At 36.7% G+C, this 27,722-nt stretch overlaps 2 protein-coding genes across 3 annotated transcripts in view; one reads left to right on the top strand and one right to left on the bottom strand.

Moving 5' to 3' along the window:
- LOC142351726 (tetratricopeptide repeat protein 39C-like) overlaps window positions 1-9,579 on the top strand; it is a 43,189-nt gene extending 33,610 nt beyond the window's left edge. Inside the window, exons 11-13 of the mRNA XM_075403870.1 lie at window positions 5,548-5,835; window positions 8,564-8,819; window positions 9,436-9,579. Coding sequence (XP_075259985.1) covers window positions 5,548-5,835; window positions 8,564-8,819; window positions 9,436-9,543 — 652 coding nt within the window. The 3' untranslated portion in view covers window positions 9,544-9,579. The remainder of the gene's footprint in view (window positions 1-5,547; window positions 5,836-8,563; window positions 8,820-9,435) is intronic.
- The window catches only part of LOC142352235 (nucleoporin p54-like), a 608,913-nt gene that overhangs the window by 528,523 nt on the left and 52,668 nt on the right, over window positions 1-27,722 (bottom strand). The gene's annotated exons all lie outside the window — the stretch shown is intronic.

The raw sequence follows: 27,722 nt of genomic DNA, 5'->3' as shown, positions 1-27,722 counted from the left end.
GTTAGTCAGGTGCAGTTACCACGAGGCTAAGAGGGCTTGAAAGTATGCTGGCCAAGAGGAAGGATTTACTGTCCTGGTTACTACGTGTTTTATAATTGCTATTATTTTAAGTTTGAAGTTCTTATTGTAAGTTTGTGTTTTTCTGCTGTTATAGCCGTTCGGATTCTGCGTTATTCTAGAACACATTTAGTTTTCAACTAAATTTTTTTACGCTTATCTTTTCGATGAATATATAATCTCTGAAGCTCTCAATCTGAAATATGTTAATTGGTAAGATAAAAGTGATTGTGAGAGACGGTGGTTTGTAGTGGTTATAGCGCAGTTTGTAAGATGAAGGACTGCTAATCTGAAGCTTGATGTGTTTTTTTGTTACTTTTATCCGTAAGATTTCTATGAAACTCAGTTTTAAATAGTTTTAGTTGTTTTGTCTTATATTACTTTTTATAGTAAATATCAGTGGCAATTGAGGACAATGGTCAAGAGCCCTCCTAACGTAACATGTTTCATGGGTCCTTAATCAGGGAGCCTAGCGTAATAAATGCCTTTTAAGACGCGCTTTACCATAATTTTTAAGCTACCATTTTGCGCAGATTTTGAGCTCAGTAAGCTTGCGGTATTGCAAAAGCAAGCAAATTACCAATGCCATTATCCAGAAGTTTGCTGTAGAAAGAGCAAAGGACAATTGCAATACACCTAGATAGTCTAAGTTGGACACCTATGGCTGTTGAACGAGAGGCCTGAGTTCTAGCCCGAGTTGGTGCGAAACAGTAACCTTTATTTCTTTTAAACCTTCTTTTCGTTTATATGATTTTCTGGTTATGGTTTTGCGGGCCTGCTAGTCTATATACTAATCGCGTGAACACATAAGGCGGCATGTTTTGGAGGCATCACTGAGCGGCATGTTTTAACAGTACTACCGAAGACCACGGTTAGGAGGTTGCTTAATTGGGGTTAATGAACGAAAAAGTGTGCTTTAAGGTGATTGACCGATTAATGTTTCTAAAAGGTCATTGACCGTAAATTGTTACAAAAAGGCCATTGACCGATTAGTTGTTCAAAAAAGGTTCTGTGAACAAAAAATATTTCAGAAAAAAGTCTGTGACCGAAACTTTTTTGATATTGAAAACGTAAATGATCGAAATTCTGTCAAGACAAAGAAAAATTATGACCGAAACAAAACATTGTTTTTCGTAATTCTTTGTCAAAAAATTGTTGAAGGAAAAGGTTGTCTTGAAAATTTGTGACGGAAAGGTAACTCACCAAAAACGTCATTGATTAAAATTTGGATGATTGAATTTAGTTTCACTGTACGAAAGTTTTTCAACACAGAAGACATCAGAGAACAAAATTTGAAGTGTGGCAACAAAAAGGTGCCAGAAAATTAGATGCCAGAAATTTATTTATGACAAAACTGAAATCTTGAAATAAAAAATACAAATGGTTAGCGCTCAGTAGAGGATTTTTTTTCATATTAAGGGCAGTTACTAAAAAATTTGTGCTTACAAAATGATAGGTATATGTTTTTCCGCCTTTAATTTTTTCGACGAAAAGGATGATGACATCAGCCAGCCCTTCAACTCAGTTCAGTGTCTTCTTGAAAGCATTCGCAAAGGCTTGCCAACGTTTCCTTTTTATCAGCCTACTCCTCGTCTTGGGTACATCCATCATGTCCTCATTAGCATATTAATCCTTCTTATGAGAACAAGAATTCGTTTTCTCACCCAGAATCTGTTCTCTTCTCTTTTGAACTGTTGTATTTCTCCCTCTCTTCAGTTTCTTTCTCTACCTTTCTATTTTTTCTATTGTGCGATCTTCTATTTTTTGAAATCAAATTTTTAAATTTTTGCCTTTGCTTTTTGCGCTTGCTCACTATCTTGCTGATCTTGTACTTTTTATCGTGATTTCAGTTTCTTTCTTTTTGCTATCCCATTCTGCTTCCTTCTATCGCTTTTGTTTTTTCTTGCGTTCTTTCTCTCGCTCATTTGCTTTTTTCCTCCTTTCCCTCTATCTTTCTCTCTCACTCTCTCTTTTTCTTGGTTGTTTACTAGGTTCTTTTTTTATTTGTCTGTTTTTGATTCAATATATTGTTTCCTATTGTCTTTCTTAAGGTGAGTTCCTGATGTTCTTATGGTTTTTGAGCAGATTCATTGTAATGAGCACATCCATCAATTTGTCTTTAGCACTTTCATCTCGTTTATGAGCATGGGAATTCGTTGTCTTACCGAGGATCTGATTTATCCTCTTTTGAACTGTTCTCTCTCTCTCACTCTTTATTTCTCCATCTTTCTTTCTTTTCTGTTGCGCGATCTTCCTCCTTTTTGAGGTCTTCAAATGTTTTCTCTAACTCTGATCTTTTTGCACTCCAAGTTTCTGCTTTCGCTTTTTACGCCCGCTCACTATCTCGCTTCTTTTACTTTCTCTCATGGTTTCGTCTTCTTTTTGGTGTATCATTTTTCTTCATTTCATCTCTTCGTCTTTTTTTGCGTTCTTTCTCTCGCTTCCCTTTTTGTTCTCTCTCTCTCTCTCTATCTCTCTCTCTCTCCCTCTCTCCTCTCTCTCTCCTCTCTCTCTCTCTTTCTTGTTTTGTTTGTTGTTTACTAACTTTTTATGTTTTTTGTCTGTTTCTAATTTTTTTTTCGTTTTATACTTTTACGGTGGTTCCTGAATGTTTTTCAGGTTGTGTTCTGCATTTTTTTTCTGTTCTTTGCTCTCTCTCTTCAGTTTTTTTCGAGTTTTCTTTTTTTAATTCCTTGTTTTCTTTTTTCGCTCTTGTTGGCTTTGTCACTCTTGTTTCTTTGTTTTTCTTCCAAGCTTTCAACCTTCAGTTGATATCTGACTTAAGGGTTTTCCGTATTTCTAAATTTACTTGCAGTCCGACTCAGAGAGAGAGAGAGAGAGACAGAGAGAGAGAGAGAGAGAGAGAGAGAGAGAGAGAGAGAGAGAGAGTGAGAGAGAGAGAGAGAAAGATCTCGAAAAAAGCGAAAACTATTATGAGATGGGGAGCAAATAGAAAAAAAACGAAAACCCAAAGACAGAACAAAACAGAGAAGGGAAAGAAGAGATCAAGAGTAAAAGAGAAAATCAGGAATAAAAGTGCAAGAGGGAGAATCGAAAAAATTAGTGAGAGAGGAAAAACAGAGATTACATTGCAGAAAAAATGCTTGAGATCATTCAGAAAATAAGAAATTAAATTGGAACATACAAATAAGAAGAACATAAGGAATTTTTAAACAACGAAGAAAAAAAAGAATTAGAAAGAGAGAGAGAGAGAGAGAGAGAGAGAGAGAGAGAGGCAGAGACAGAGACAGAGACGGAGACAGAGACAGAGAAGAGAAGAGAAGAAGAGAAGAGAAGAAGAGAAGAAGAAGAGAACAGAAGAGAAGAGAAGAGAGGAGAAGAGAGAGAGAGAGAGAGAGAGAAAGATCATCAAACCATGAGAGGAAGTACAAAAACAAAGACCACTTTATTTATACCTCATTCTGTTTTGAGTTTTTTAATGTTCTTTGATAACTTGTATTATTACTCTTAACTCACATAAAACCTTTTGTGACAAGTTTGGCTGTCTGCGTTTTTCGTTGGTGTGTCTAGAGTAGTTTCGCAAAAAAGCTCTATGAAACTATTGCACGTACAACAGTTATAACGAATAAGTTTTCAATGAGAATATCAATTGTTAAAATTTCAAGATAATATGCATTCACGTAGCGTTTACGGACCTGATAGTTCAAATAAAAAATGCGACAAAATTATTATTTTTTTATATCAAATTATATTATTGGTTATAGTGGTATAAAAAAATTTTAATGGCTTCATTAGAATAGCTCCGCCCCATTGAGAATTTAGTCAATCCGTCACATTTCCGCCGACTGAAGCGCTCTGAAACATATTCGAGCTTCCACTAGTCGTTCGCGAAGAACTCTTCCGACGTCAGCCAGTTAAGTTCGTGTTTGCAATTACAGATGAATCTCTAGGTTTGGCAGGAATTTTTTTTAATGTATTTTCTATAAGATTTCATGTGTTTTTTCATATATTTTCACGTGATCAACATAATTTTTTTTGAATTTCGCAAATTCTATCGCAATAATATACTTGAATTTCATACGTGCCTAGAAGTGACATCAGATTGAGTATCAGAACGAAGGCAGTTTCACTTTAGCTAAACTAAATTGTTTACTGTTTTCTTTAATCTTGCGCTGAAAGCACTAAAACAATGCTGCCTGATAGATTTAATAGTTTTTTCTCAGTTAGAGTAGTTATATGTCAAAACACGGTTAAACAATTAATTACACAAATAAAATTGTCTTTGTAAAAATTTTAACATTAAAATTAACAAACATTTTTTTTAATATAATGAACGTCAAAGGTATGTTAGCAGCACCTTCTACTACAAAATCTAAATTCAGTTTTTGACAAAGAAAATATTACTTAAAAAAGTTACAAAAATTTTACTACTCGTTTGTTCTACTATGATCGTGTTTGCCATTGCGACGCTGAGAGAAAACATGAGACAATAAATAGGAGAAAAAAAACGTTGTGAAGCTCGTTCGGACACTTAAACATTACACCCCAAAACATCCAAAACATTAACGATCGCCTGCCCGAACTCAATTTTTGTGCTTTCTAAGAAATTTTGTTACAATTCTTCATAAAACTGGAAAACTCCAGGCGTACGCATCTCAAACGGAGTTCAAACGCACTATCTTGTCTGATCAAAGAAATTATTATTCTGTCAAAAAGAAAAAGCCTTTTGAGCAAACTAATACACCTTTTTAAACTGCTTTTTGGCGACAATTTTTCGAAAATGTCATAGTTTTTGGGAATTTTTCTGACTGATCTTGTGGATACTTCTTTATCATAGCAGGAGCCGGTCACTTTTATTTCACTGAAGATTCTCAAATCTCTTAAATATCGTTTCCAACTGTTCTCGTTTTCTTTGATTATTTTGGGAGTCCGTCTTCTTTTCAATTTTTTGCCTCCGAACGATTACTGTTTTCAGGGAGCGTTTGTATTCATGGTTTGTAGTCGATCTTGATTTCAAGTTGAGTTTCTCGTCAATTAAAATTTGGCATTGCATAGTGTAACAACTTGACAGTAATGAGATAACAAAGTGGTTTAACCACCTTTCTTTTATTTCTAAGCTGAAAAATATGGAGTAATAACACTATTGAAATTCCGGGTCCTTCCCATTATAGCCCCCATGAAAATATAGCTCCCCATTATTGTATATTTACCATGATTGGGGGCTATCGGTTATCTGACCACCTACCGGGGGGGGGGGGCTATAATGGGAAAGGCCCGAAATTTCACTCTTTTTTAAGTCCCAATGCAAATTGTGGCTACCGTGTACGAATTGTGATTCAGGTGACTTAATGCTGTATGAAGCTTTCTGATACATTAGAGTACCGGAAATTGTTTGCAGAAATTTGCACGGCATTAGCGTTAAATAGATCGTACAGTTTTTAATCCCAAATGTCAAAAATAGTTCGGTAAAAATACAAAAAAGTAAGCAAGACGACTTAAAATTTTCATTTCATCAATCTGTTTGTTCAGCGCAGATCAACAAGAATTGTACTACCAATCGAGAGCTTGTCTAGTTCTTGAGTTACTCCAACAGCAGACAAAACCAAAGACAAAAAACGAGAGGTACAAATCGGACAAACACTTGGTGGGGAAAGTGGGAGAGATCCTTCTGTTTGAGTGTTGCTACTTCGCATCCATTCTACCCCGAAGTGTGACCCCGGATGCCCTGGAGAAGAAAATAGTTCCGACTTTGAAGAAGATGGAGGGTGATAGGGACTTCGACGCCTTGGCACGGTTCCTACAAGGTGTCATCTACAGGTTTCAGTTTAAAACCCTTTTAAGTGTTCTCTAGTCGAGAGGTTTACGATATGGAGACTAATAAAGTTGAGGCGGAATTGGAGAGGAGGGGGCAAATAGGTAGACAAACTGTTTTTTATACCCAATAACGGTCGATCGAACAATATTCTTTCGTAAGTAGATCAACGGTGTTTTCTTTCCCAAATAATAGGAAGTACCTTTTTAATCATTACTGTATTTTTGATGATCTGATATGAAATCAGAAGAAACAGCTGATAAATGTAAGGGTCTACTTTTTCGGCAACATTATTTCTCCAATAGTTGAAAAAAAAATTGAGATCAAGCAGTAATTGCTTTGACAAGCCTTCTTATTATTAAGCAAAAGTAGTTTATTATTCTGCTACAGTAAAAATCATAATAATATATAGGGTCTAGGAAATAAACCCCACGGAAAAAAACCACTTAACTTTAGATAGGAAATAAACCCCCAAAAATAACCCCCACGGAAATAAACCCCCTCGGAAATAAAACCCCATTTTAAAATTGAATTTCGGTTGTGATAATTTGTTCAGTTGTGATAGTTTCATATCAAGTCCCACGGGCCGCTGAGGCATGGCCATGGCCCGCGAGGCATGGCCAAACGCGCTAAATGTGCAGCCCTTTAATAGTAAAGTGGGGGTTATTTTCGTGGGGGTTTATTTCCCTGGGGTTTTATTTCCGTGGGGGTTTATTTCCTATCTAAAATGAAGTGGGTTTTTTCCGAGGGGGTATCTTTCCGCAACCGTAATATATAAACTTTCAGTCCAGCACCAACATATTCGAGTGAAGCAGTAGAATTTCAGTAAATTGGGTTGTAAAATAGTTATTGGCATCGTCAATTTTGGAAACGTCAAAAAATATTAATGTTGCAGAATTTTTTCGGAATATTTCTTTTGTATGGATATAAAAGTACAAAGCTAAAAATTGTCAGTTTTTTACATTAAAAGATAAGAAAATGTCCAAATGTTAAGCTGAAGGTGCGAGAACTTGTCCGCAAGTTCATTTCGTAAAGTGAACATTTTTATTGCTTTTGCAAACATAGCAAACTGCTCACGTTTCGCTGGCTATGTCTGGAAAATCGAAAAGGCGATTAACCATACTCCAAATTGTCGGAGGTTTATGAGAGTCATGCCTTAAGATTAGAATTGTAAGCGTGTGTGGAAAAAATTTACACTAAACTGAATTAAACTTGCTTCGAAGTGGTCCATATATGCACTCAATATTCACAAAATTTATATATGTGACTAGCGTCAAAAACGCATATAAATCTTCACTAGAAAAGTTAGGTCTTTAAATTGAGACTCAAGTAATCACGAAAGAAGTTCGGACTGTAAAGTTTTGAACTAATTACACATTTAAATTTACGGAAATTTGCCACGTAACGTGCACTAGCATTACGTGACCAATGTCCGAAAAGACAAAATTCAAAAAATTTTTGAAGTTGAGCGACCAAATCGTGTCCTTATTCTTCACGACTCATACAACACTTTCAACGTTTGAATAAAGTTATGCAAAACAAGAAAATAAGTTTCTTGTTGAGTGGAAAGTGCTTACAAATTATCACGAGTATTCACGGATAGGCGTAATAAATTCAGACAACTTTGAACGTTTACTTAACTTAACATTCTATTGCCCGAATTTAATTTTAAATACTTGAGACTCATTTCAAGATCACAATTGTTTTTGTGAACACTGATATCTGTAATAGCAAAACTGCTAATTGTACTCTTAATCCGCAACAAGTATTGAGCTGGAATTTTATGAAAATAATCACCAATCGGGCTTACACTATCTCAGTTATGTAGAAAGAGCTAATCATAATGTGGAAAATAGTGACTTATGGCATTGAATTAATTGTCTTAAAGTTGTCTCAGTTCTTCAGGCAAGCCCACACTCTGTGACTTTTGGCGTGGAAATAATTGACAAAAGCTGGTCCCAATTCATCACGCTATCCTCAGGCTCAATTCTTTTGCTCAATTTTTTTTGTGAAAAGTGAGAAGACGTATAAGCATTTTTGAAGCAAATTCGAACTCATTTTGCGTGTTGTTGCTTGTTTCCACACAATCTTACAATTCTAATAGTAAAACATTGGCCACGTATTGAAAATAATGAAATGAGGAAACAATTATCATCTATCTCCATCCCTACCTAGAAAGATTTTTTAGTAAGGAGATTGAGTACAAAATTTTGCTCTACACTTCTGAGGTTGTCAGTGAGCTCCCGAAACTCTCACTAAATGTGAGCAATTTTATCAACAACTTCAGTTTTATCGCGTAGAACGCTACAATCATAGAAAGTTATTTTAGTTATAAACTAAAAAGTTTGATTATAAACAAAATTGTAAACAAAATAAACGTTTGAAGAGCGAAATAGACAATTTCCTTAAATTTTGAGCCGCAAATAACAAATATTTTGTTTTTGAAACCGAATACACAGAAATCTCCCCACGGCCTTGCCAAAAGAAATAGTTTATCCAATCTCACTGAGGCATGGAACCGACTTTGTCGAATCGAAATTCGTCGTCGTTCTTGTTTGGTTTTCTTGAAAGTGTTTCTTGTTTCCTACTATCTGTCTTCTGTGCTTTCACTTTAAGTTTTCTGTTGTTTCTTTTTTTTATTACGTACGAAATAAAAGTGAGCTCCGATAAAATTGTTCTTTTTCATTAATTCTGACTGTGATGTTAATTTTATTCATTTTGAAACTATTTCAGGAACCTGAACAACTTTGAAAAGGCTCAACAGTACCTAAAAGAGGCAATAGAAGCTACGAAGACATCGCACAAGAGACTACGATGTGTAGTGACATACGGGTGCATTGAAATGGCCCAACTGGTCATTCAAAGGGCGGAGAGTAAAGACCCGAAAGCAAACGAGGGTCACAAAATTGTGGAGGGTCCTGAAGTGACGGACTACTTGCATGAAGCCAAGAGGATGGCCAAGAGTGGCGACTTGGAAGCAAGAGTACAGGTGAAAAAGTTTTTTTTTTAAAATCTAGGAAACTTTTCCATTCCCAAGAAGTTCTTATGATAGAATTGTGCCTGTCATAATATGAAAAATGGCCAAAATTGACAAGGAAGTAGGTTCCAAAATTAGATGACTTAAGCACATTTTTTTTTATTCTTCAGCGTAAACTCCGTTAAACAGTAAAATGGTTATTTTCCGTTTACTTTTTATATTTTTAGCAAGAATATTTATGAAGAAATGATAATTGAAGTTTAAATATATTTCGTCAACTTCACGGAGAAGTAGGCTATTTAAATGTTTGCAAAATTTTTAATATTTTATTTTTTGCCAGTGGACATATTAAAGAAACGTCTCATAAACTGCCGGGGTTGACCAAAATTATTATCCATAGAATTTTCATACTATGGAGAATCGACTTCATACATTCAAAAAGTCGTAAGAAATTGCTAGGACTACGAGCTTGCCATAAATCAAAGTTTTATGCCTATAATTTTTCCATAATGAGAGTTCTATGATTACAATTTTGCATAAATGGAAATGTTTTTTCACATGTGAGTAAAATCAGTTATAAATTCAATTCATTTTCTTCAACAATTTTTTTTCAAAAGTTGTTTTTCAGTTCCTGGTTCACAACTACACGAAGACTGGGGATGAACTCTGGAACAGTTCCAAGCCTAAAACATCACTTGAAGTTCCAAAAAGAGACGGAATCTTAAACCAAAGCTAGATTGGGCAAGACTACAATTGTAATTTATCACTTCACTTTGAATTTGTTTTGTTTGAATTGCCTTTTGTGATGTTTTCAGTATCAGATCTTTATTTTACCAGGCTCTAACGTGCAGTTATAAGCCTAGGCGAGGGACAAAGGAAGAATTTTGAAAATCTTCCCCTAAACGAATTTAGGAGCTTAATTAAATGAAGATGTACTTAGTGCACAGGATACAAATCAAAATATATATATATATATATATATATATATATATATATATATATACATATATATAACACCATAATATATTACATTATTAAAACCACCCCTTATAAAATTTTTATTTTCATTAGCCCGGGTGAGCAAACTAAGTCGTGGTTATGCAAAAAATGAAGGTTTTTATGGCCTTGTACAAATTATATTTTTTAACCTAGTTACATTATAAAAGTTTAAGATTACAATATTGATAGATTATCTTTTTCTCTGGTTGTGGGGTTCAAAGCATCACCAAAATATTCATACTGCAATCTTATCATGCAAAACTCTGCGAATTAATCAACTATAGTTTTACGATGAGTTAGAAAAATGTGCTACTCTTTGTTTTGAGATGATAATTTCCATTTTTACTGCTTGTTGACAGCATAATTTTTCTCTAACTTTTATTCCGACACCTCCCTAGTGCGGGTGAGTAACTATATGTTGAACTGGGTTTTTGTCCAGTCAGTTTTGGCTGATCGATATATTCATCGTAAAGAGCTGTATGTGGGATCATTAGAATTCACTCCAGCGTAAAAAAATTATGAGAACATTTTTAAAACTCCGTTTTGTACAAAGGAGCTATCGAGGTTTAAAGTTTTGTGAAAATAAGAAGAATTTCCGTCGCCTGCTATTTTTGCTTCAATGTTTCTCAAAGTTGTTGAGATATGTTAAAACTATCAACGATAGTGTTGTTTTTCTTACCTTTAAAGACAGAGGAGAGTTGCTGAAACGATTCATCCGAAATCTTTGCTTTAATTTAACATTCAGACTGTTTCATCAAAAATATATATAATGTGTCAATAATAATATGCTTGTTTAGCCCACTTTGCATAATTTCTCCGGAAGTAGAGACCTATAACTGTTGTCTGACACAATCATCGTAAAGTCGTCTATTATATTTGATATATCAAATTTTTGTTGCAAAATTAGCAAAATTATCTAATTTGCTTATAATTGGAAAAACTATGCTTTTAAAAGACATCTAGTTTTAGTTTCATCTAGGGTTTTTGCAATCAAAAATTTTTTGTGGTTTTTTGGAGAGTTTTTTTTAAACTCTTGCTTATTTTGTTGTTTTTTCATGTCCTTAACAGAACAAAATAATCTCATTTCAGCACTCAATTAATTATAGATCACGTTTACAAACCCAGTAAACCCAATTTATGCTTTCTGATTAGAATTATAGGATATATAAACTATTGGTTTTTTTGATGCCTGCCGTTGCCAATCTTTATGAAGTCTTTTTTATCTTCGTATCGCTTATCAAAGATCTCGCTGGGTTTTTCTTGATTTGTATCAATATTTATTGTTTGCAATGAGTAGCCTAAGGTTTCGAAAGCTTCCATACAATTTGTGCAAATTTTTATCTTTTGTTTTTTGCATTTTTGTCGTGCTTTTCGAAATCGTACGAAATAATTTGGATTTTAACAGCTTTTAATGCGTTGTTATGTATCTATAGGTTAACTATTCAACGATTCAAGATCATATCTAATAGTTTTAATGACTTTGAGGTTAATTGTTTTAAAAAAAGTTTTGAAATTTGCCATTTTAGATTTTTTGTCATCTTTTAATATAGTGTCCTCAGTGATCGATCTCAATCTCTTTCCTGGGAAGTAAGGGTTAATATTCTTTGAAGTGGTGTTTTAGGGCCTGAACACTGTGTTTTCTTTAGTTTTTTTTGTTTTTGACGCTATTTTGTATTGTAATGACCTAGTATCACTTATGACAGGTCATGTTGACCTATTAAGGAGTTCAACTTTAGCCTATCTAAAGCCTTTAATTGAAGACTTTGATTGATATGACTTTTGAGGTTATTTGTTTTTAAAAAAATTGATTTTGTGTTATTGACAGTTTTCGTTAAATAAACAGACATTGAGTTTTTATATATTTCGTAGTTATTGTTTTTTGTGTTCTGCCTTGTCTCGTAGTCTTATTATAAACAGGTCTCATTAGCCCTCTACCATGTCAAGATTGAATTGATTGAGTGGTTAGAGTTTCAAATGTTTTTTCTCCTACGCCAATTTTTTGAACTGTTTATGAATTTTTGAGATTGTTCTGTCCTCCATGTTTCCTCCATTGGTGAGAAACTTCACCAAGGATGAGCGGGGTCGGAAAATTATGTTTTGATGTTAACCTATCGATGTTAATCAAAAGAGTTCTAATACCGACCAATTAATGAAATTCCCTCGAGCGACCAAAAACAGTGAACTGGCTTGCTCTGCAATGCTGGTAAGAAGACCGTGTCTCTATTTGTGCTATTGTTTCATTGTCTCAGTCAACACAACAAATGAGACTATGAAAAGTTCATCTTGTTCAATATTGTGCAATAAACGAATTTTGGTTAACAATAATTTTCAAAACAGCATGATAGTTACAGTAGAATATAATTGAGTTACTATAGCAATTTTTTGAGAGGAAAGCATTCAGACCAATTGTCTTTTTAGTGGTCTCTATGAGCAAGCAACAGATTTCATCTCAAGCTTAGTAAAATTTAAACAGTTTTCAATCAAAACCCAAAAAGTGAGAGGATATTTTTTTTACCGTTTCATCGACTCTACACTAAATTGAAATTTCAAAAAGCAGACATGAAAATGATAATCCCACCAGTTTTTAATGAGGCGGAGAAAAATAATGCCAGAAAAGCATGAGAAATTGACTGGACTACAAAAATATACTTAAAAGGTGTTCATAATCATACATAAAAAGCTTTAAAATCATGCAGTAAAACCGAGTCTTGTTTTCTTGCACAAGAGAAAGCAAAATGGTTCTCTCAATCTATGCACGTTTATTGAATAACTATCTTAACTTTTTTTCAATCCCGTTCTCATAGTTTGTTGCTTGATTGTTGTTTTCAGAAAAAGTCAGTATGTTGAATAGCTGTGAAAAAATGTTTTTAGCATGCTTATAAGGCTTAAATTTAACGTGTTTCCGCTGCATATGCGCTTATTGACACATTACTTAACAGAATTAATAGTGCCTCATTGAAATAAAGAACTGGCTTTTAAAGTTTTTGTAACCAATAGCAAAATTCAATTGCCATACTGCAATACCGTAATAACATAACTCATCATAATTCATCAGAAAACAGTGTTAAGAAAAAAAGGCTCTCTCTTTCCGTGGTTCATTTGTTTACACTGCACTTGTTGCAGCTCCAATGATCAAGTATTCGAAACATGTTTATTATTTTAAGTAACTTTATGAGCAATTTGTATCAAGTTTAAAGGAAAACGTGTGTGATAATCAATTGTGGTAATGTAATCGAGAGACAATTGAGTATTCGCTGTATTACACAAAATTGGAGTGCTTCTGCGTTCCAAATTTTACTTGAGAGCGTTTAAATTACTACAATTGGAATAAATGCGGAAAGCCTTTGCGGTTCCAGTAAATTATTAGTTAACATGGAAACATGGCGCGTTTCTACTTAGTTTGCTAGTCGGCTAAAAAAAAGAGAGTTCTGCGAAATAACGAAGGAAATAGTCATTTCCTAACTAGACCAGAGGTAAAGCGAAGTTATGTGAACTAGAAAACGATCATTTCAAAAATCATGAGAAATCATTTTGTCACAGAATTCTCATTTGTACCACATATTCTGCTCTGCAAAAATAAATCATTGACTTCATCAATAATTGTGCTAAACCGATAATTAATTTACAATCATTAACAGAGCACGGATATATATATATATATATATATATATATATATATATATACTTATATATATATATATATATATATATATATATATATATATATGTATGTATATATATAAATATATATATATAAATATATATATATATATATATATATATAAATATATAAATATATATATATATATATATATATATATATATATATACATATATATATTTATATGTAAGTATATACAAAATTTGCCGCTAATCATAACTAAAAATGTTTATATTTACTGATTATCAGACTAGTTGTATTAAAATATTACAATTGCACTGCGTTTGCAGAAAAACGTCGTGTACAGCCACACACAAAAAAAGACAATCAAATATCGTAGCTCTGAAATAAAAATGTTAAATTATGAAAAATAGAATTAAAAAAATCAAACATGAAAAAAATTTCCAATGTTGAAAAAATAGCAACAAATGTGTAGCTTCAGTTTAGATTTGAGAAATTAAGGTTTAAAATTGCTTTACTTTAATGAATATTGTAATGAGAAATAGTCCAAATGAAAAGCCAAAATCAACTTAAATTAGATTACATTAACATCAGTTTCAAAGTGTTTTAAATTTTTTCGACTTTTAAATTTGTTTCTCAGCATCGAAAACCAACATGTTAACCTCCCGTTCGTAATCGTCGCAGTTCAGTTCTTCAATAAAACAATTTATCACCTTGTGTATTAACAATGCAAGTAGTGGATTATCACTATTGAGTCTTTTCGCTTCACAATTTTCATCAGATTCGCCTATTGAAATCACTTTATTCCGTGTCTCAAATCCGCTAAAATCCGCACAGTTCTTTGGCGTTTTATGGCTGACGTTGAAATAGAAGACTGAGCAGATGATGATGAGGTTGCAATCGATGTTACTGTTTTGAGGGCTGCCAAAGACTTCGAACACTTCTTTTTTTCGGAAGATACCCCAGAGTTGTTTTCTGGCTGCCGATAACAAGCTTTTGTTGCTCCTTTGTATTTTTTTCTTCAATACCTTTGAGTTTTGGCTAACTTTTTCCTCCGTGGTTTTTTCGTAGTAAAGTGGTAGTATTTTCTCTTATGGCAAAAGTGATGTGTTTTTTTGCATCCATTCTGGCGATGGTGATGTGCCTGACACCACTGATCCTTGGGCCAATGTTTCATATAGTCTCATGTTGCAAGTTTCAGTTCCAGTGATTGTTCCGCACTTGGTATGGGGTTTGTCAAATTTGGATGTAATATGAAGCGCGGAACAGATTTTTTCCTGTGCCCGTTATACCTTCCTCCAGGATCATATTCCGCCCGTGTTCGTGCTTGGTAAATCGCGTCTCTCAGTTGAGACCTATTTCTGTTGTACAGGTAATCCGCGACAAGAACGGTATCATTGTCTAAATAGTGTTTTAAAAGTTTCTTTCTTAAGATAGATTTCAGCATTTAGTTTTGTTACTTATGTTACTAAGTGGTGTATTTGTCCATAACGAAGATCAAAGTTACACTAAGGCCGAATTCTAGAGAACTTTCGAAAATCGCATCTGTTGTTGACAATTTGTTGCCTTAAAAAGTTATCCAATTTTTCTGGAAGCGGCCAGAATCTGGATTAGTTTTCTGGTGTTTAAATGTGTGTTGATGGTTTTTATATATATATATATATATATATATATATATATATATATTTTTATATATCTATATATATATATATATATATATATATATATATATATATAAATATATATATATATTTATATATATATATATATATATATATATATATAAATATATATATATATATATATATATATATATATACATATATATAAATACATACATATATATATATATTTATATATATAAAAAAATAATTTATATATATATATATATATATATATATATATCTATATATATATATATATATATATATATATATATATATATATATATATACAAATACATCTACATATATATACTACATATATATATATACATAAAAATACGGATGTATATATTTAAATGATTTTGTGTGGTTTTTGTGTTTTTGGGTGGGTGCGTTTGTGTGTAAATGTTCATAAAAATTTTGGAATACAGATATTTAAAATTCTTATTCCATTTCTTTTTACGGTTGAGAAAAAACAACATAATTCGCCTATCCGATTGAAAATAAACAATTTTTGGCTGCTGATGCAAAGGAGCCAAATTGTTCTGTGTGGTGCCTCGTTTTCGTGTCGAGTAAAAACTTGAATAATTCTTTAAAAAGTATATATAATTCAAGACTCAGTTTCGAGGGTTTTCTACTATGTATCGGAACATAGACAAATTCAAGAAGAAAAAATTTATGATATATTTTTGTATATAAACATGTTTAACAAACGTATCTCGAACCTACAAGACGATAACATATGTTAACACAGAAAACCAAAAGAATCTCTGTACGAGAGAAAAACGCATGGTTTTTACTGCAGAAAGTCGTCCTCCAAACGGATCTCTGATCTTGTTGTACTCTATTTATATAGAGTAGCTACTCGCGGTGCGGGTGTGCTTAGTTTTACTTAAACAGTGATTTTCGGAGCAAGATCCTGACTTAAGTATTCAACGCTTACTCGCGGAGCAGGAATTACAAAGAGAATTGTTTAAGTGAATTTGAATTCAAAGTTAGGAGAATGAATGAATTGCTTAGAAATCAAATCGTGAATGCGTGATCAGACATGTCTGATCATGAAGCGGGAAACCAAGAACGAAATGACAAACAGATCACAAGAAACTAAATGAACAACTATGAACAATTTATAAAGGGCAAATAAAATGAACTAATTTAAGGCATCGTATAAATTATAAACTGCGCCAAAAAAAATAACGAAGGATGATTTCCTTGGGTATCACATACCCCTTACATCGACAAAGAAAACTGTTACAATAACAATTTTTGAATGTAAAAATTAATAACAATATTTACAAATTAGTACTTGGTCCCCGGTTAAATAGATAACAACAATATATGTACTGGATATCATATCCAAAAATAAATACTACTAAATTATAAAATTGCTTAAGTAACACAGTTCTTATAGGAGCTCAGTTTCTATTTGTTACATTCATCTAAATTATGTCCTTCGGTTTCAAATACAGTCAATGACTGAACTCGCGTCGGAGTGTCTATGTCTATAAGAGAAGGATCTTGCGGGGCGGGTGGCGAAACGTCTCCTATCCTTGGGGAGATATTGAACTCGGCACGCTTTTGATCCGCAATGTTTTGAACCGTTTCAACAATAGACTCGGGTGGGGGCTGGTAATTCTCAATATCACCCGCTCGTCGTGGTTGTTTAGGCGGTGCTGCGATCGTCGAGTCAGGAGATGGGCTATCAAAGCCGTAATAAGATGGGCTTCGACGATTTCGATCTGATGATCTTCGCGGTTGTTTCGCTGCGGCAGTTGTTGTTTCGGACGAAGTTGTGGGCTGTTCGCTATGCGAAACAGTGCTGGCTTCTTGCTGCTGGTTTCGAATAGCAATAAAGTTTGGGATTTCAGGGATTCGTCCTCGCAATGCGCGTGAAATATTCGATTTCGAGGAGGAAACCTGGCTGCCCGGATCACGTTTACGATGCTTCATTTTCTTATCCCCCCTCTGTTTCCTCGTGAACTCCTCAACGCGGCTTTGAACTAGCTCCTCCACCAATTTTTCTCCTGATCTTGGTCCCCTGCAGTCCGCGTACGCTTTAAACGGAGTTTGCCGCTCCAGTTGCGTCCCGAATTTCGCAATATCACTGTTCCTGACTGTCACTACAGTTTTTCCGGGTTCTTTGGTTGTGGAAGTCGTCGAGTTAACTTTCAGGATGCGTGAGCCAGGCGCAAGTACCTCATACAATCCCTCTAAATTTTTCTTCGAGCGTCGTTTTCCATGGATTTTTCGGACTAAGTTTAGTTCCACCGCTCGCTCTTTGAGAGGGATTGGGCCAGTGGCCTTCGTTTGCAGGAAGCGTGATTTGCCATCCGTGCTTGCCCGTTCAAGGGTTTTCGCCTCTTGCGTCGCTCGTGACATCCCGATCTCGACCTCGATGTCACTGCGGTACCCATTCAACCACTTGTCATCTGGAAGTAGTTCTTCCGGCATCACTGTGTCTTCATCTAAATAGTAGTTTGCAATGTTTTCATATGTGAGATTGGACAGTTTGGTTGTGTTCAATATCACGCTCAGCGGGGTATTAGAATTTCTTCCAAAGTGCTCTTCGAAAGGCGAGATTTTTGTTGTTCTTTGTTTACAGATTCGCAATTGATGTAATATTATCTCTAATGCATGTTTTACATGAAACGCATTAGCGGACGATTTTTCTTCTTTGATATATGCAAGTCTATTCTTAATGGTTTGAATAAGGCTTTCTACCAGTCCAATAGCACGATGATCGTTCACTTGAGCTTCAATTATATCGTTATTATTTTTGTTACAAAAGGTCTTTACTTGATTGCCAACCAAGCATTTTGCTTGATCCAGTCGAATAGATCAAGGAATTCCGTGATTTTCAATATAAATGTCCAAAAATATTAGAACGTTTGGTCCGTTTGCCTTGTCATAAATACATGCAGTAGGGTATTTAGAAAAACGATCAATAGCTGCTAAGAAGTTAATTTCATTACCCTTTTCATAAAAAATTGGACTTCCAGAATCAATTTAAATTTCTTGATTTGGTTCAACTCACGGTATATGAGTATTAAATTGCTTAGCGTGGATAACAGATTTAAGATTCTTACCGATCACTGTGCAGGGCTTGCATTCTGTAGTTTTAACGATAAGCTCGCGATGCATGTATGGCACCAGCAATGCGTGGCCATGCATATCATATCCCATGTGCCCGGAAGTGTATATCGTCAATCATCACCTCTCGCAGGACGTTCGGTATGACGACTTTTTCATCTATACATACACACCCGGAACGTACATGGATGTCCCTCCAATATGAGTGTTTGTATGGATTCAGGTCTTTGAGACGACTTTCATTGTTTGTTAAAATGCAGTCCCGGACCTCTTTTAACACTGCGTCCTTGCTGGTCAACGACACAATTAGGTATTTATTGGAGATCTTTGACACAATATATTCAAATTTTGGTACATGTGGGCTGGGTGTGAAAGGGGTACTTGCGTTAGATGAGTGAGCCAGAGATGTTGGCGTTGTTATTAGTAGGGGACTTGCTGCACCGGTGTCGTGTGAGGAATTTTGTCGCTGACTTCCTGTGCGGGTGTCGTTTGAGGAATTTTGTCGTTGACTCGCGGTGCGGGAATTGCCTGGCGAATTAGAACATTGACTTGCGGGGCGAGTTGCGTTTTGACTAGATGATTGTTGATTCGCCGTGCTAGATGCGTCGTTAAATCGAACGCGAGTGATGCGCTTTTTAGAAGGCATTTTGTTACTAGTTTTGTTTATATAGTTTATTTCTGACGATGAGTTAGATGACAATGAATTTTTTGAATTGAAATTGCACGACTGAATTGCAGGACGGTTAGAGGCAAAAAGCACTGATTTTATTTGTGGGTGGTGACATTAAAAGATATTTGAGGAATTTCTCCTAATTGGCGGGATTTTAGATTGAATATTTGGAGGCTCGCGCGGCACGAGAGCTAATTCACTCCGAATTTGGAACAATTGTTTACGCTTATTGGTATTTCGCTTAGCGAGAGAAGTGTTAAACGGATTTTGTGGCGCCGGATCTACATGCTTGAAATTGTTAATTGTTGAAATTACCATTAGTATCTGAGGCTAACCTTCGCGGGGCAAGGGAATTATAAGAAACATATTTGTATACTCGTAGTGCACGTGTGCTAATTAAGTTTATCGCCTTATTGTTGGCCTCAATTTTTGATGTGATTTGTAATGCGGGATCGTGTGCTAGTAATAATTGGTGTAAATGAGGTGCAGATTTTGTGTTATTTAATTCCAAGGAATTGAAAGTTGCAGAAATTAACTTTAATTTTGATACCATGAATTCCTCATCATATGCAGAGACTTTTTTTAGCTTTTTGAGACGGGTGTACAGAAATGTAGTTAACTAAACCCATTTTCGCCCCGAAGATGTTCAATAGCCAATTGAAATGGGAGAAAACGATAGATCCAGCGAGTTAATCTACTGTTGTATGATTTATTCGATCTATTTTCTTTCTTGATAGATAGGAGAGCTCGATGATCCGTAATAACTGTAAAATTTTTTCCGTACAAGTAAATTTTAAAATATTCAATTGACCAAACTACACCCAGAAGTTCAAGTTCGTTTACGCTATAACATTCCTGGCAATAATTCAAAAACCGAGACGTAAATGCGATTGGTTTCCACCCATCAACGGCCAGTTGTCCAAGTGCTGCTCCGAGACCGAAACGAGATGCATCCCATTTTACGCGTGTTTCGAGTTGCGGGTTATAGTGACTATTTGCAGTTGCGTTCGCGATGCCATTTTGTATTTCATCAAAACAGTTCTCATGTTCCTCTGTCCAGATAAATTTTGATGTATTTTTCAGCAATGCGCGGAGGGGATGACTAAATTAAGCAAAATTTGGAATGAATTTCCCGATGTAATGAACCGACCCCAGAAAAGAACGGAGTTTCTTTAGAGTATTCGGAGCTTTAAGTGCTAAAATCGCAGCTGTTTTAATTTCGAGAGGCGAGATACCCGGTTGTGAAATATGGTATCCTAGCCAATCAATTTCCAACTTTCCAAAATGACATTTAGGAAGATTTATTCTAAAGTTTTCATCATCTAATCGTTTAAGACAATTCATGACATAACATTTATGTTCTTCCAGAGACCCTTTTCTAGCGATCAAAAGGTCGTCTAAAAAACAGTATGTATTCTTTAGACCAATTAGAGTGTAGTTCATAGCTTTTTGAAATTCCGCTGGCATATCTGTTAGCCCGTAAAATCCTGTATGGAATCTGTAAGTGCCAGTCATATCACTACTAGTAATGTTAAAATTACAATTATTTGCCGTGTTAGTATCTCAATTTAATTGACTGTATGCGTACTTCAAATCTTTTGTGGAAAAGTATTTAGTGTTTAGCGACGCGGGAGCATTAATTTGCTGAGAAATGGATTCGATTAGCGTATCAATATTTGGCATCTGATATTGATTCTTATGAATGGCTTTAATTAATAGTTTTGAATCCAGTGCAAACTTTATCGTTTGATCTTTGTTTACGGTGACCACTATTGATGATCTGAAGTATTTATCAGGACAACTTGAAAGTTTTAAGATATGTTTTTCGTCTATCAATTTTTTTGAAATCGTTATTGACTTTTTCTTTCAAATTAATTCGAATACGTCTATCTTTTTGGTGTCTAGGTTGGAAATCTTTGTGAAACTTAGATTTTGCTACATGATTTTTTTATCTTCCGATACGCAATATCAGTTCAGGAAATGTTTTTGCGATCTGTTCTTTGAATTCTGGAGAGGAAATGTTGTTGACATGATTACCTTTTTCAGATGTAGATTGAGTCACTGCTAGTCCAAGTTGATCAAACAAGTCACGGCCAATTAAGGACTTTAGTCCGTCAGCTACAACTGTGATTTTTTCTGAATCACAAGTCCAACCTTTGCTTGTTATTGGGGATTGTATCTTTCTTTCGACCTGTTTTGGTTCATTCGAGAAAGTCCAAAGTTGTGGAGGCACCTTTTCGCTGATCCAGAAAGCGCGAGGACTGCTTTGTACCACTTGCCATGCGGGTGAATGGTTGAGAATACTGCATGCGCTACCGGAGTCCACGAGTAGTGTAGTGTTCATATTGCCGATCTTGATAGGCATGTTGAGGGGTTCTACTTTCTCTACTGCGTTCTCGGTCACCGCAACCGTATTATCCTCTCCGCTACTATAGTCCGATTTGTAGAGCTTAGCTGGTTGCAGGAAAATCACTGAATCCTCAGGATGCGGTTCTTCTTCTACGACACTAAGCATCTTTTTCTTAGAATGCTGTGGTTTCACATTCTTTTGTTTTCTGCAAACTTTCGCAAAGTGTATAGAAGTCCACAATTGTTGCAGATTTTACCTTTTGTGATACATTTATCACGATGATTCGGAAGCCAAATTCATTCACAGTTTGAACAGTAGAGTGTGGAACGGTTGTTTTGTCTTGGAACATAGTTCAAATTTTGCCATTTCGGGGTTCTAGAATTAATAGCAAATTGAACTGCGTTGACGTTGGCCTGGATGACAATCTTGTTATGCTGTTGAATATGATGTTGGTTTCGCATCCCAAGTTCCATGTTAATTGCTAGCTCTAATGCCTGACGCGGTTCAAGTGTTTGTTTAAGAAACTCCTTTTGAATTTTGGGATCCATTAGATTAGTGATGAAGACGTCGCGGATCAGGGTCTCTTCTTTATTTTCAAAGTCGCAGTTCTCTGCCAATTCCTTTAATTTTCCAAGTGTTCTACTGTTTCTCCCCGACGCTGTTTTGTAATCAGGAAAACGTGACGGTCGAAAGTTATGTTGCGAGGACGGATGAATGCCTCTTCCGCGATCTTCCAGAAGTCTACAGTAGAGAGAGTATCGATCATGATATGCGGGTTCTTGCAGTTAAGGATGCAATGTCCTTCTACGATGCTTGGGTAGAGTAGAGACACAGTTTTGGCTTAGGTAGAGTGGCTTAGGTAGAGTGGCTTAGGATCCGCCAGTGGCCACAGTTTGTCACCACACATATTGCCAATTTCAATTAGCCGTTGGCATTTGTTTTGCTAGTTCATCTTCTGCTGCGCGTTGCGAGCGTTCCTCTCTCTCTCCGATTGTGCGGAAGCACCAACTATAGTTCATTCATATATTGGTTGGAGGGGAAGTTCTACCATCTCGGGTTTGGGTCCAAGTATCAAGAATAATATTTTCTGTTGCCAACAGTGCCAATTTATATTGCACTCTCCATTTCTCCCAGCGAAGAGGAGGGTCGGGTGTAGGTAGGTTTATCCCAGAAAGGGTCAATTCCTAGAGGTGTACGTTTAGTTGCTGGCTGCGGCATGTCGTACTCTTTATATAGAGTAGCTACTCGCGGTTCGGTTGTTCTTAGTCTTACTTAAACTGTGATTCGCGAGGGAAGATCCTGACTTAAGAATTCAACGCTTACTCGCGGAGAGGGAATTACAAAAAGAACTGTTTAACTAAATTTGAATTGCAAAGTTAAGAGAATGAATGAATTGCTTAAAAGAAAATCGTGAATGCGTGATCAGATATGTCTGATCACGGAGCGGGAAACCAAGAAGGAAATGACAAACAGATCACAAGTTACTAGATTAACAAGTATGAACAATTTATGAATGGCTAATAAAATGAACTAATTTAAGGCATCGTATAAAATATAAACTGCACCAATTAATTAACGAAGTAACGAAGGATGATATCCTTGGGTATCACAGATCTTTAGTTGAAGGTCGCAAAGAGGTCAAAAACCTATTAGGTTTAAGCTAAAAACCAAACACAAAATTTTTGGGTGGCAAAGATCTGACTTTGACGGCATTCGAACTCGCGACCTCTGGGGCGTCGGCCAGAGGTCGTAACCACTCGTCGATAAAGGCTATTGAACAATCTGTGCGAACGCACATGTTATTTCGTCTCGATTGTACGCATTTGCATTGGCAACACTCTCCGGCCTCAACAGTGATGATTCTAAGACAGGCGTTAGATTATTTACGGTGCGGGATAGGGTGCCGGTTGGTGTTCGCACTTCGGCAGATCGCGCGATGCCATCGTAACCGTAATACAGGCTCGAAACTCTAGCGAGTAGATATCGGCCCCTTGGGCTGTTGTCATCGACTATCCAGACTAATTCAACAGTTTTCAGTACTTCTGGTTGAGATCTCCATTTGGAGTGGCGGCTCAACGCAGCGACGAACTCTTTTAGCCAACGCTTCCAAATCTCATTCGCGTATGCTTGCGCTCAGGCATACCTCTTACAATGGTTAAAGTCATCAACTGGAGCGAGTGAAGGCAAGCAGGAACTGCGATTTCCAAGGAGGAAGTGGTTCGGCGTCAAGGCGTCGAAGTTGTTAGCGTAGGAACTAACGGGCGTCAGCGGGCAGTTATTCAGTTTCTGTTGGACAAAACAAAAAGTCGTCAGAAGTACTTTTCAGTAAGTCGGCGTTTGTCGACTATGGTGTACAACGTTTGCTTGAAACTACGCACAAGCCTTTCCCAGACGCCTCCGTGCTGCTGCGCTAAAGATGGATTAAATTTCTATTTGGTTCCCTTCTCTGCGAGTTTTGAACCTATCAACTTTGCATCCCAATTGAGGGGTCATGCCAATCGGTATTTTTCTGCTCCGACAAAATTTGTCCCATTTTCTGACCAGATAACTGATGGCTTTCCACGACGTGCGATAAAACGCTCGATACCTTTCACACAGTTGCTTGCATCTGTCGAGTGCATTATCTCAACTTGTATGCCACGAGTCGTGAGACACGTGAGCAAGAAGCCCCATCGTTTCTCAGATGAGCGATGTATCATTACATAGAAAGGTCCGAAGTAATCTGGACCCATGAAAGGTGGACTCTGAAAGCCGAGTCGTTCAGACGGAAGATCAGCCATCATCGGTTGCACGGGTGTTGCATTTCTTTTCTAGCAAAGGACAAAACTGAAGCGAATAGAACGGAGTGTTGAACGAATTTTCAGGACGAGAATCATCGTTGGATAGGGGCGCGGAGATAATCGAAACCTTTATGGTGATGCTACAGATGCATGTGACGTAGGAACAACGCCACTTATGGATGGCGTGCATCAGGTATTATGGGATGCGTCAAGTCTAAGTCGGCGAAACGCTGAATGCGACCGTAGCAATCCACCAGATCCAATGAACAGCAAGTAATTGGCAATACGGCTTTCTTGTTGATATCTTTTTCTTGAGCAAGCTGTTGCCGATCAAGTGGGAACGATTCAGACTGAATAATTACCTGCAGTTTTTGTTCTACAGCGTTAACTTCTGCCTGAAAAACTACTTCCTTACCTGAAGACCGATAGGCGAAATGACGAGGAAGTGATTGCATGCAGAACTCAAGCATCCTAACTAGTTTAGAATACAAACTGAACTTACGGAACGGAAGGCTAAATTCTTTTTTGAAAACGTCAGTTATCATAGTTGAAGTCATAGTCATAGTTCAACTTGATATCTTTGACTACAACGACATTCGCCTGGAACGGGAAATCGGACGTTCGAAGAAACTGGGGACCATGCAACTAATTGCTTTTTTGCAGCGCTTCAGAAGATATTCCTCTGGTACCTGCGTTGGCTGGATTGTTATGAGATGCAACATGATGCCATTGATTGACACTCGCCTCTTAGGGCACCTCCGAGACGAAGTTTGCGACAAAAATTGGTTGTTTATCTAGTGAGTTCAACCACTGGAGGACAGTACTGCTATCTGTCCACGTAAACGTGTTTTTAAAAAGGACGGTAAGTGTTTTGCATATTTCTTCTCTCAATCGGGCTGCGAGCAACGCTACCTGTAGTTCAAGCTTCGGCACGGTGAGTGTCTTCATGGGGCGACGCGTGCTTTTCCAATCACGAATGCAATTTTGGTGCATTTACTTTAAGTTGACGAGCTCACGCAAAAACGCAACTGCGTTAAAAACTCCTTGTGAAATGTCTCCGAATACTTGCAATTTAAGGTGTTCAAAAGGACCGTAAAAATATCATGGAGGTGTGGTTAACAAAACCAGTGTTAGTAACTCAGAGCTCCAAGATGAGAATTGATCAACCATCTCAATGGGGATGTTTTCATCCAGCTCTGACCATGCAAGCGGCAGACATCTTTCTGGAAAAGTCCGCTATGAGGGTTAAAAGAGCAACTAAGCCAATTGTATCGTAAAGTTTGGCTACAAAACTCAGAACCAACCTTTGAGTGACTGTTTTACTGCTATCACAAGAAATTCCACGACTCAATAAAAGAGTGTCTTTGGTATGGTCCCATTTTAATCCCAACAAATGAGAGGATGACTCGTGCATTGATATACCAATGACTTTTGGAACAGCCTCAACTGATTGATCTTCAAGCTCCTATAGTAATCTTGGCACGTTGCAAATGAAAATAGTTAGTTTTAACCCTCCCTTACTAAGTAATATGACCACTTGAGCGCCTCACCAGGAGATTTCGTTGAGTCCAGGTAATCATCCATATAGAATTTCTCATGAACGGCCTTTTCTGCGTCTTTGATACTTCTTTCTCATGATCGTGACCAGTCCGCCGCAACGCGTAATTTGCAGAGAGCTGGTTGATCTGATGGCAACACACATACCTGTAGGTATTGATGCTGACGGAATCTGATTAGCGTGTGAATCAAATTCTTTAGAAGATATGGACCAGTCAGCAGGACTTTGTTCAAAGAAGCTCCTTGAAACTTGGAGGCACCATTCAGGACTCTTCACACCTTACCCGGGTTTGTTTTGGTTCATGACTGGATGATGCGGCAAATACCATTCCCTGCCATTATGATGCTCAGTTTTTTCACGGTTTCGCATTTTATTAACAAATTTTTTAATCAAATCTTCTTGTATTGTTTGTGCGTAGCGTTCGCGTAAGTTGGAATCTTTAAGGGGTCTCTTCTTTTGAGACTTCAGCGGGACCAATGCAGAAAAATGTTTGTTAGGAAGTTTGAAATCAACGGAAGACCACAGCATTCCCACGAAATAATGACTTTTCGTATGTACGGTAGACTGATCGAGGATTTCGACGGTCAGACGCTAAGCGCGGATCCACTTGCTTAATAGCCCCGTGTGATTTCATGTCATACCAAGACTTGGTTTGTGTTGCCAACTCAGAGTCATGTTCAACTATTGCTTTGAAACATGGCGAGATAAGACCGGAAGCTGACGGCATTGGAAATTTTAGTACCCATCCTAACTGTAAACGAACGGCAACGGGCGGGGATTTTGAGTTGTTATCGAATTAATCGAGCAGGCGGATGGTGTGGTACGCGTCTTTACCAAGTATCATCTCTACGTTTGCTTAATCATAACTATTTGGAGGTAACACACTCAAGTGAAGATATTTATCTTCCTGGGCAACGATATCAATATTGTCAGACCCAACGCGGAGGTTTTATTTTCACGTAAGGCAACAACTCAAAACAGGTATTCTCACCAATTGAGGTCTCTTTCACCTGATGAGCTTCAGTGTAGATTGTCTCTTGCGTATTGATACCGTAACTCAGAGCTCCAAGAGGAGAAACGATCAATCATCTCAATGAGGAGGTTTTCATCCAGCTATGACCATGCAAGCGGTTGACATCTTTCAGGAGAAGTCCCGCTATGACAGTTAAAAGAGCAACTAAGCCCATGGGATCGTATATTTTGGCTACAGATTCAAAACAAACCTATGAGTGACTGCTTTACTGCTATCACAAGAAATTCCGCGACTCATTACAAGAGTGTCTTTGGTATGATCCCATTTTTATCCCAACGCATGAGATAATGACTGCTCCATTGATGCACCAATGACTTTCTGAACAGCCGCAACTGATTGATCTTCAAGCTCCTCCAGTAAACCTGGCACGTTGCTAATGAACTTAGTTAGTTTTAACCCACCCTTACAAAGTAATATGACCACGTCTCGTGACCACTTGAGTGCCTCATCAGAAGATTTTGTTGAGTCCAGGTAATCATCCATATAGAAGTTCTCATGAACGGCCTCCGCTGCGTCTGGATACTTCTTTCTCATGATACCGTTCAGTTCTCTGCAACAAGTAATTTGCGCAAGTTGTTGAGTCTTTTGCGCCGAAGACGTGTCGAGTGTACTGATACACGTCAACGGTCTTTGAGGGTCCTCCCGCCACAAAAACGGTGAATGGTTGATCTGATGGCAACACACCTAACTGTAGGAATTGTTGCTGACGGAATCTGATCAGCGTGTGAATCAACTTCTTCAGAAGATCTGGACAAGTTAGCAGGACTTTGTTCAAAGAAACTCCTTGAAACTGTAGGCAACATTCCATTCCGGACTCTTCGCACCTTACCCGGTTTGTTTTGGTTCATGACTGGATTATGCGGCAAATACCATTCCCTGCCGGTATGATGCTCCATTTCTTCACGGTTTTGCATTTTGTTAACATACTTTTTACTCAAATCTTTTTGTATTGTTTGTTCGTAGCGTTCGCGAATGTTGAAATCTTTACCAAGTCTCTTCTCTTAAGACTTCAGCTGGACCAATGCAGAAAAATATTTGTTAGAAAGTTTGAATTCACCGGAAGACCACAACATTCCCACGAAATAAGGACTTTTCTCATGTACCTTAGACTCATCGAGGATTTCGACGGTCAGACGCTAAGCGCGGATC

The sequence above is a fragment of the Convolutriloba macropyga genome, chromosome 13 (assembly GCF_964194025.1).
Source record: "Convolutriloba macropyga chromosome 13, txConMacr16.3, whole genome shotgun sequence".
NCBI lineage: Eukaryota > Metazoa > Xenacoelomorpha > Acoela > Convolutidae > Convolutriloba > Convolutriloba macropyga.
The sequence above is the reverse complement of the archived record's forward strand: the minus strand, read 5'-3'. Positions and strand labels throughout refer to the sequence as shown.